The sequence below is a fragment of the Fragaria vesca genome, linkage group LG7 (assembly GCF_000184155.1).
Source record: "Fragaria vesca subsp. vesca linkage group LG7, FraVesHawaii_1.0, whole genome shotgun sequence".
Taxonomy (NCBI): Eukaryota; Viridiplantae; Streptophyta; class Magnoliopsida; order Rosales; family Rosaceae; genus Fragaria; species Fragaria vesca.
This window is the reverse complement of record NC_020497.1, coordinates 15,160,695-15,172,138: the sequence shown is the minus strand read 5'-3', so window position 1 is coordinate 15,172,138 and position 11,444 is coordinate 15,160,695. Positions and strand designations below refer to the sequence as shown.

The following is an 11,444-nucleotide window of genomic DNA, read 5'->3' as shown; positions in this document are numbered from 1 at the left end:
TGCTGTAAACTTGTTAGCTAGATTTAGCTCAGCGCCCACGCAACGCCATTGGACTGGCATAAAGACAATCTTCCGGTACTTAAAGGGTACAATAGATATGGGCTTGTTCTATCCCTACAGAGAGGCAAGAAGAAAGGCTTTCATTGCAGGAAGCAAGGACTCCACCAGTGAGGGTGCCGCCACTTGTTCCTTCATCCCTTACACCAACAATCCATGTGATGTGTTGGTTGGTTTTGCTGATGCTGGGTATCTTTCTGACCCGCACAAAGGTCGTTCCCAGACCGGTTATGTCTTTACCATGGGAAACACCGCGATATCTTGGAGGTCTACAAAACAAACTCTTGTTGCTACATCTTCGAATCATGCTGAGATTATTGCTCTACATGAAGCTGTTAAGGAATGCATATGGTTAAGAGCCATAATTGCACATATTCGAAGATCAAGTGGTCTAGAATCAACCACAGATGAACCTACATGCATTTATGAGGATAATGCTGCATGCATTGAGCAGATGAAGCTAGGTTACATCAAAGGCGACAACACCAAGCATATTTCGCCCTAAATTTTCTATAATCAGCAACAACAACAGTTTCTCAAGATACCAAGTGAATCAAGTTCGATCTGAGAACAATGTGGCAGACTTATTTACTAAGTCACTAGCCAAATCCACATTTGAGAAGCATGTGAAAAGTATAGGATTGCTCAGCTTATCTAAGCTAACCTGATTGCTGGAATCAGAGGGAGATGTAGACTTCAGGGGGAGTTTGACATACACATGAAAGTTTCTAAATGTGAAGGACACGTTGTACTCTTTTTTTTCCTTGACCAAGGTTGTTTTTATCCCAAAGGGTTTTTATTACTTGGTAAGGTTTTTTAACGAGGCAACCTAGATAAGTGTCATATTATCGTCTACGACGATCTGCGCTCTTTTACTTGTTCGAGGTCATTTTTTTTTCTCTCTTGCCATGGTTTTAACTTGACAAGGATTCTAAGGAGGTATTACAGAAGCATCAAGAAATCAACATCTACTCTATACGGAACAAGGGGGAGTGTTATAGGATAATTAGAATATTATTGTTCCTGTAAAGTAGATATTTACTCAGTCAGATGTTTATTTAGTTAGTTGTTGACTTAGTCAGTATTGTTATGGTTTGTGGTGGCATGTACCACAAAATAAGGAGAGATTCATGTAATCTTGTTATCTGTAATCTCCTATAAAAGGAGCTCACTCGTTCTGATGAAATATACAGTTTTTCCTAAAACACTGACTTATTTATAGGCAAATGAGGTTGGATTGATATCCTTCTTCTTCAAGGATTGGGATTAACTAAAGAGTAGTGACCAAGTAATTAATTAACCATCCTTTTCCTTTTAGGATTTGGATTCTTAATACTTTAAGGCCATGTTTTGGTTCACGGAATTGAAGGGAAAAGAAAGCAAATTCTTTTAAGACAGGAAATTCACTTTTCCTTTTAGAAATTCTTTTAAGCAATGATAAATGAGTCTAAGCTTTACAAGAATAACTAATTGAAATGGTTGGAGTAACACCCAACTTCTTATAAAGCCAGTTGCAAGGTTCCCAATTTTCCATGTTGAATTCACATTATCAACAGAGACAACATAACACATTTTTCCAAAATAGGATAGTTATCAAAGACGATTACTGGGCCATGAACCCTTACAACATCAGCCTAGCCAAACCCGTCATCCATGGAGGCTGTGCTAAAAGCTTGTATACTAGCTAATCAGAACTTCCACATTATACATAGATAATAGATTGACTATACCTCACAGATGTCTCCCAAACACAAGATTAAGGTGTTCAAAACCAAAATGCACGGTATAACAACAAACGCAGTTGGTACACAAAACAATAACAGGTCAATAAATTCAACATCAACATGAGAACTGCCGCCTTACTCATCCCTTGTTACCAGTGGCAAATCCAGGATGGGATTGTTACCTGGGTTAATTGTAACACGAAAAAAATTTCAACGGATCTCAACGATGCGAGCAATTTTGTTAACTAAAAAAGGAAAACACAAATAAATAAGGGGTCGTAGCAAGACTTACCCTTAACGTATTTGTATAAACTAAGATGCAACATTTGATATAATACAATACAATAAGCAAACTAAACTTTACTTTACGAGATTCCTAAAACTTCATAATCATTAATCACCATCTCATTAGCAACCGCTACACAACAAATTCTCATGAAAGGTGCAAGTGCTTAACATTATTAATTGAGCCATATGTTAAGGTTTGCAATATGATGTTAAGGTTCCTTACCATCAGTTAGGATACAAGTGTATATTCACAAAGAACACTAGTCATGGAATATAAATATATAAAAGGATTAATAAGCCAGTGTACTATACAACGTGCTGTTTTTTTTTTTTTCCTTAAGATGTGAAATAGTTAATTTTTCCAGCTGAAAATATTAACCTGGACTTAATTAAGCCTAGACAAGCCAATGGCTGGATCCACCACTGCTTGTTACCCTCACCACACTCATGCTATGTCCTCTAATGTCATCACAACTTGTTCTCCTTCTCGTTAAAAGTTTATACTTAAAGGTTCTATTCTAAAAAAGGACTCTAAAATCATCTGAGAATTAGCAAGTGCTCTCGAATGTGTCCTTTTCGTAGTAACTCTTCAATTTTCTCTTTAAGAATCTCGTTCTCCTTAGGGCTCATCCGATAATGAGGGAGGTTAGGTAAACTAGCTCTAGGGACAAGATCGATTTGGTGTTGGATATCTTGCATAGGAGGTAGTTCATTTGGAAGATCATCAGCTAATAATTCTTCAAAATCTTGCAGTAATTGCTGGACTTCTTTTGGAATTTTCTTCTCCTCTTTGTTGTTCTCAGCCACCATTACTTCCCTGACCACCAAAGGATAAATAACTTCTGCATCCTTCACAAGTTCTTCCACCTTTTCACCAGATTCAACAACAATAAGAAAGTTAGATTCTTTTAGTGAAACCAGATTCGTAAGCTTGGTCTTAGGCTTCAAAGTAATATGGTGTTTTTCCCATATGAACAATACTGTGTTTTCTCTTCCATTGTGGATAGTGTTGACAGCATGCTGCCACGGTCTGCCTAGAAGTATGTGGCTGGCGTCCATGTCTACCGCATCACATTCAACTTCATCTTGATAGAATTTCCCAATTGAAATTGGCACTTTACATGTTTCAGTGATGCGAACTTTTGGTCCTTTCTTGATCCATCCAATGACATATGGAGCCCTATCTTTCGTAGTAAGAAGGTTGAAGTGTTCCACCACTTTCTTTGAGATGAAGTTCTCACAACTTCTAGCGTCTATTATCAATGACATAGGCTTTTCTTTGATAGTGCATAGGCTTTTCTTTGTTTCGTATCATTTATCCATACACTGAATCCTTAATCAATCAATCAAACATACAACCCATAAACAATTTTCTAAGCAATCGATCAATCACTCAATTTCAGATAAAAAAAAAAAAAAAAAGACAGAGAGGGTTGAAGATGAGAGAGAGAGAGAGAGAGAGAGAGAGAGAGAGAGAGAGAGAGAGAGGAGATGGGACCTAGTGTCGGCAAGTCGAAGCAATGAGACGATGAATTTCACACTTGGAGCATTGGAGAGATGAGGAGTGAGAGTAGCGTGTTTCTGAGTCGTTCTGTAACGAGAGCTTACGTGGTCCGCCCAATATTGGGGCCTCTCCGTAACAAGGTGTGGAGAGGACACGGCGCTTTGAAGCCCAAGTCTCTCCTGTCTCTCTCTTCTTTTCCTTCCTTCTATTCTACTAATAATTAAATTTTCATGAATCATGTCGACTGATTTCACTGTGTTCTTATTTCCTATCTTTTTCTCTTATAAACTCAATCAACTTTCTGAACAGAAACATGGCACCAGTTGCATAAATTTGAGGAAATCAAGAGCACCCATATCAAATTTCCCACTTGATTTAGTCGATGAACCACCAACGGTGGAGACTTTGACGCTAAAGATGAGTAGTAAGATTTGGTTCGTTGGTGAAGATCAAACAATTTAAGGTTTGATGAACCACCTTCAAAATTTTCAAATCTTTAACATTTAACGATTCAACATTAAGCTGCCACTGCAAGAAGATGGAGAGCTCGGCGTGGATTTCTTCAAAGAAAAAAAATAGACAATGAAGATTCATTCAATTGGACCGACAGAGTTAGCATCTTCCATGGCAATACATATGTAACGCTTAAGTTCACGAATGATACCTATCTAAAATAGGGGTTTACTATGTCCAGAAGCAATCATCTCAAGGGCAATATATTACACTACATGAATTCTCTGAGCAAACAGCTGAATATTGGATCTTAACTAAAGACAAGCACCTTCTGAGCAAGCCATTGCTTAGGATCTTTCAACGTTTGGCGGAAGTACTAGTGGAAGCAGAACCATTAGCGACGCCTTCGGGAAATACCTCAATACCACAAAAATCACGTATTCTTTCCTTGTACTTAAGAGACTGAACATGATCAGCCCCGCACAACCGTAATGCCTGCCAAACAAGCATTTGTCAATAACTTAGATAGTTGTGATCGTATTAGCTAATGACATTATGCAACAATACATATAAATGCATAGAGTCCGGTTTTAGAGAGAACCTCCTTAAACTCTTAAAGTGATGATGCATTAGTTTTAGCATGCTTTAGTTACCTACCCATATATGAATCCTACAAAAAATTAACCAATTTGATTAGCACAATATTTGTTTTGATTTTATTTAAACGGCCTACAATTGTTTACTCAGTTTTGAATGACCAAATGATTATGGAATTACAAAATATTTTGTATACACGGTTTGCATATGAATACAAAGGATCAACGGTTGAAGTGGTTAAAATAAGTCATCTACTAGTGTAAAATAGTAAAAATCCTCAAATTCTTAAAGTAAGGAGGTCCTTTCTAAGTAAATAGGGTCATCTCTAGATCCCCCCTCTACACGTGTGTGTGTGTGTGTGTAAGTATAACTATACCCCCAAGAACATCACACCCTTCAGGTCCAATCTAGAGGTTTCATAGCAGGCTAGCCATCAGATTCTGGATTTTTTTTATATTTTTTTATGCTCTACTCTACAGCTAGTATTTGGAAAAGTAGCAGAGGTCTCTAAAACCAGGAGCAACTGATTGAGTTGGCCTAACAACAACAGACTGGATGGAATTCCTAACTAATGAAAACATGATAATCGAATAATGATGATTAGTGTAGTGCGCTAGAAACCCAATATCAATCAGAGTAATCAGAGTGTATATATAATAAGCAAGAGAGAATGTACATCATAGTAGCAGTGGAGCAGATCCTGGCATGCAAGAGACGGATACGGGTCATCATCAGAATCAGAACTTCCTCGTCCATAGTAAGGCCTTTTACCACTAACAATTACAGCCGCGGCGCCAGGATATGTCTCCACAAGCTGCCTAGCACCTAAAGGACGAAGATGAATGTTAGCATGAGTATTCAATTCAACTCATTGATCAAATAGAGATATTTCGAAATAGATAGATACACGTACGGCCGTACTTTTGGGAGTCGTGGATTTGGAGGAACTGGCCCCTGCAAACACAACATATCGATCGATTATCCCAACGCAAATAAAAATCTACAATAAGAATTCTGAGTTTACCTACCTCCTGAACGGGAACGGAAACCGCCGCCCCGAGCACGGCCACAAGCGCGACCCATCTTTCTATCTCCGGCAGAGAATTGGGGTTCTTTACCGACAAGCGTGTACCAACTAATTTTTCTCTTGCATTGTGGCTTGACCAAAAAAAAAAAAAAAAAAACTAAATTTTTCTCTTCTGGAATTTTCCTTATATATAGGCATGATGTGCTGGTAACAATTTTATTATTATTTATTTTCCCAAATCAATAACTATATATATAGAGAATGAAAATTGCTATAGCATCTCCAGTAGTATATGTTAGTTTTATAGTTTATTGCTAAATTTAACAATAGTTAGGATATTTAACAATTGAAATAGCAATTGTGCTCCAGCAGTAATTGCTAAGTGTAAGTTAAGTAATATTTTTAACGAATTATAAACTTACACGTAGATAAAAAATGAAGGGAAAACATAAGTTTCTCTTTAGCAATAATTCTTGTCTAGGTTGATAAATTTGTCAATTTAGTTTAGCAATGTTAGCAATATTTTAGGCATTCTACTGGAGCTCTTATTCATCTCAAAAGTTGACAAATTTAAAAAAAAAATTGATTTAGCAATACTGCTAGAGATGCTAGAGCAATAAGCATTTTGAACACCTTGGTCAAACGGTTTTAATTTTGCATTATCAATAGCCTCAATATGCAATGTTAAATTTGACAAATGTAATTATCATTGAGGGAAAGCAATGTCAAATTTGACATTGATGAAAGACAATGTCAATTTTTTTTTTTTTTCTACTCTTTATGCTTCTCCAAGTAGTACTATATATGCACTCATTACCGGATACGGAAAAAGAAAAAGAAAAAAAAGTATTATGCACTCCATATTTACTCTTTTAAATGATTTTTTAATGTATGCTAAATATTCAAATTCGACATCTTTTTTGGTTCCAAGGGGAGACTTGAGCCATAAGGGAGCTTAGTAGCCTCTAGAGCTTTGTTTTATTGATATATGGCTTCCAAGTTACAAGCTTTCAATGATGCTGGATTGCTCGAATTCCGAAGAAGAAACCGGGAGCTAAGCATGAACAACAGGCTTGCTATGGTTGCATTGGGGAAAAGAAAATATGCTTTGTTTTGAGTTAGGCAACAAATAATAACGTTCACACCAAATAGATCTCGGTAATTATCCCAGTTTTTAAGCAATAGTAACGTCTAAAATTGAAAGAAGCAGCAACGTAGAACCTAAATGCTTGTTGCTACTATGTAACTGCATATTTGTTGATAACCTTAAAAATAAAAAGTTTTTTTTCCTGTTATGTTGTGGTGTTTTAGTAAGGTTAACCTATGGTTAAATTGGAGTGATATGTGGACCTTGTTATGGTTTGGTATCCCACAGTAGAACCATCCGTCACCGAATAGAACTCAACTTCCAAATTTGAATGCTGACACAAGGTCTAGAGACTTAAAGTTGAGGATAAAGGATTTGTATTGCATAGACCAACCACGCCAAGACTAGGGAGATGGAAAGATGAACACAAAAACAAATACCAATTGTCAACAACAGGTCTCTTTATCCAATTAGAAGTACCCTAATCTCTCATGTTCCTTTATTTCTTTGTCAACGAAAGAGTATAGGATAGAAAGAGAAAAGGGTTACAAGTAATACTCAAACAGGCAACTAGTGAACGCTGTGAACGTCGACAGTGATGCACAAAAATCCTCCTGCGCAAATTTACTTTCAACAACCCACAGCAAGAATCTAAACATAACAGCCACAAGTTCCATGAAACCTGACCATCCTACTTCCAGACATTAGTAGCGGTCAAAGGAAGATGGGCGCCCTCCCCTGCTAGGGCGGTCGTAAGGGCCTGGCCTGCTACGGAAACCTCCCTCGTCTCTTCCATATCTATAGCTGCCACCTCTCACTCCACCATCCCTATCATAGCCTCTGTCTTTTCCATAGCCATTCTGGGGGTAACGATCAGAACCCCCATATCTGTCACTAGCAAAACGATCACCAGCTGGGTACCTGGAGAGAATTACCGAAGAAAGTACAGCATAAGTGCAACTATATAGTGTATGGTAAATTGGTAATTAATATTTTCTCCCATCACATATACATAAAAACAAAATGTTTCATTTAAGCATTAGTGAATATAGAAGGGGGTTCAAATATGTGTTAATTCCATAATATGAAGGTATATTTTCCATAATTTAAACTGATTCAATCAGCAATTTTGATAGTTGCCACCTCCCTAAGTGATCCTTGTTAATTCTGCAAACCAGTCATTGAGCCTGTTGCATCTATGTTCTATCGGATGCTGTGTGGAAGATCTGAAGCATCTAATGGATCCCAAGGTTATGCCATGAGAGAAACCACATTGCCTGGATCTGACCCCATCGAGGCACCTAGGAGGTATGGTTTCTTCTCACACACTGCCGTTCATATCAGTCTCGGTGAATGAATGGATATTTTGTATATATTTCGGTATACATGTTAACTAATTTATTGCATTGAAGTTACGGATCTCTGAAGTTAGGGTCTTCTTTAAATCACATCTGAAGTTTGGATGGTAGATCAGATCTGAATTAACCATGAAACATAATTGCCTGCAGGAAGCTATTAAGAAGCAAGTTGCAGACCTCTGCCCCCGGCCTCAAACTCTTGAAATACCTACTCTTGATGCTTCAACGTAAGTTAATTTGTGTTATTCAAATTTCTGCTTCAGTTATTTTCTTTTCTCCAACTTCATTTTATAACTTTGTTTGTTGATACAGCGTGGCTGTGAAAAAGGCAGTGGGAATACAACATTCAAGCCGTTAAGGATACTCTAGGATCATCTGGTCTCTATGTCAAACTCAGCTTGACTGGAGATAAGCTACCGTATCATATTTATTATGAAGTAGCTCTTTCATATTTTTTATGATAAGGTATGGGAGCAAAGTGAAAGCAGAGAGCCAAAGGGAAAGTTTGTCGCTGCCGAAATTGCATATATCTCTGTCATGGTTCTGACCATTCAAGTACTCTGAATTGTTGTGCAGTCAAGTAGAAGATGATACTACAATATGTGGAAATTCATGATTCTGTACTGTATTATGTGTAGGTGGAGGTACAATATTTCATAAACTACATAATGAGTATCTTCAACGTCTTACACACCTTCAGACCGATGGCAAGTTTTATGCAAATTAATTAGTAGCAGCACTGTAATTAGCACACATAAAACTGCAGCTCATACTGAAGAAAGAGGAACATAATGGGATCCGTATACAGAGAAAGCACCACTATTAGCCATGCGCATCTTCAACATCATTCTGAGATTAAGCAAATCTCCGATGTTTACAACACAGCATTATTTCCCTCACTATGACCACCCTCACTTACACTGGAGTATCAAATCCATCCTTAACAATCATGTCGGTGACAACCAGTGATTGACAACTGTGAATACTGAAAATATAGAACTGCATATGTATGTGCTTCTGCATAAATCCTCAACCTCCTTATCGTATTATAACTTCAATTGTTTTTTTTTCTTTTTTCTTTTTCACCAGGCCTTAAAGAAAAGATCTCTTTCATTATCGCGTCATTCATATTCGATGCATGATGTTCTTGCTACAGCATCCTCACCTCATTTTGCAGTTCACTGTTTCAGTCCCTAATGAGATTAGTGATTCTTTATCCCCTTGGAAACAAAGTGGTCTTCCTCCTATTTCTTTTCCTTCTTTTACTCTTCATGGAGTGGTTGCATTTCAGGTTTCCATTACCAAAATCCTGAGCTGAACTCATTTCATCTGAACCCCTCACTTTAAACCAAAGGCTCAAATTCTCAACTTCACTCGTCAAATCAGACCAATTAATGCTCTCCTTCAAGCCAAGTTCCACATTTTTTCTGGAAATCACAGCAAGACATACTTCTCGGCACTGAAACCAAATATAGCTTTCTGCATTTTCCCAAAAGCAAGCCTCCTGTTTCTTTTTTCTTTTTTCTTTGGTATATATTTGACAAGTTCCTAACTATATCAGACTCATGCCATAGAGAAAGCAGGGCTCTTTTGCTTCAAAATTATGTCTATCATTTACGGAAGCAGCATAAACATTAATTATAGAAAGGGTTCAGAATACAGACATGATTCAGAAAGTAAATTACTAGCACATTCAGGATTGAAGCTAACTAGAACTAGATTGATTCTTTAGCTTACGGAGCTGCACCTCGATACCACAGTAATCACGCAGAAGTTCGTTATAATATTCTGGTCCATGGAAGCCCTTGTGATGCAGTACCTGCAGAGAAAAGATATTTCCATTCAATACACAGGGCTAGCGGATAGGAGTACATTGGTGCAAGGTGTATAAAACAAATTTGGAACATACCTTATATAATTCCTCGGCCCATGATTTGCAGCCATAATCGGCAGGAAAATCAAAACGAGAAACGGTTTCAATTTCAGACCCATTGGGATTTGTGTTTGGACGACGATGAACCTTGGCAGTGCCAGGAGGAAACAGGTTCACAAGCTCATCTTGGCGCTGACTACGGGTTAGTTGGGGAGGACCTAAGACAAATCACAGCAAATTCAATCTCAGAAACCCTAATTATTATTATTCAATTTCGGAAACAGAAGAAACCCTAATTATAATCTGCCACAGATAAAAAGCATGCCAGGATAAGATAAACAGAACTCAAATAATGTAGCAGAGCAAAATTATGCTGACCGGCAGAGGAGGAGACCGATTGACCCATCTAGGTTGTTGATGGTGATGTTGATGCCGCCGCTCCAGAAGAAGATAATGGATAAATGGTAACAGGGACGATTTCGGGTATTTATATTAGCAACTCTTGGGCCTTTTCCTACTTTGGGCCTCCAAGTCCCAGTCCTTAGATAATCAAAGTAGACATGGGACCCAAGTAATGAAAACCAATATAAATCAAAGTAGAGACATAACTCACATAAGTAAAAGTAATACAATAAGCAAGATAGGACGTTAGCAAGAGTATTCAATTCAACTAATCAAATAGAGATATTTAGAAATAGAAAGATACACGACGAGGAATCAGGCAATATAGGGTGTTCAAAACATCTCCCGCTTTCTAACAGTAAAGATAGGCCTGAGCTGGCTAACAATTTTTATCTTGTTTTCTGATATTAAAATTTTGAAATATTCTACTTCACATATTTTTAGGTAAACCCTTAAATTTAAAAGAAATTTATGGGGTTCCAAATTACAATTTGTACTCTCGTTATCACTTTAATTATTAGAGTGCGGCTATTGAGATCTCTAAATTTATTCACTAGACCACATTGTATTATGAATTATTAAATAACATATACATCCTCATACACAATGACTATTATAGACAATAATTATACAAAAAAATATTATATTTATTCTCTTTAGACTTTCCAATTCAATAATAATTGATTTCATTCTTTATTATTTTTCTTATATATTTTTTTTTCAAATTCTTTTTATTAAAGCGTATATAGTTTATAAGAACTAAAAAATAATCAATATCGATGATGTGACATAAAATTTGTATTATCATACATGTTGAATGCATATACTTGCAAGGTGCATAAATATTTTTGCAAAAAAAATAAATAATAATATCTATTGATTATAGAAAATATATATTTATTGAAATAATTTATTATGAGGTACAAAATAGAGATAAAATTATTCAAAAGAAAAAAAATGGAGAAAAAATAACACGTACAAAAGAAAAAAACAATTAAAAAGATATATAGAATAGTTTCTTGCATGAAAAAAATAATTAAAAACATGAAGGTAGGGAACTAGGGATAATGGATG

General features: G+C 36.7%; 2 protein-coding genes across 2 annotated transcripts; both read right to left on the bottom strand.

Moving 5' to 3' along the window:
• Positions 1–2,606: 2,606 nt before the first annotated feature.
• LOC101296724 lies at positions 2,607–3,338 on the bottom strand. The gene has a single exon (XM_004308741.1). It carries the CDS (start codon positions 3,336–3,338, stop codon positions 2,607–2,609), a length of 732 nt encoding a protein of 243 aa, XP_004308789.1.
• Positions 3,339–9,708: 6,370 nt separating this feature from the next.
• Positions 9,709–10,374, bottom strand: LOC101296439. The gene is made up of 3 exons (XM_004308740.1): positions 10,347–10,374; positions 10,005–10,186; positions 9,709–9,914 (listed from the first exon to the last, which is right to left on the bottom strand). The coding sequence occupies exons 1-3, from the start codon at positions 10,372–10,374 to the stop codon at positions 9,801–9,803; spliced, it is 324 nt and encodes a 107-aa protein (XP_004308788.1). The 3' UTR covers positions 9,709–9,800.
• Positions 10,375–11,444: the final 1,070 nt, after the last annotated feature.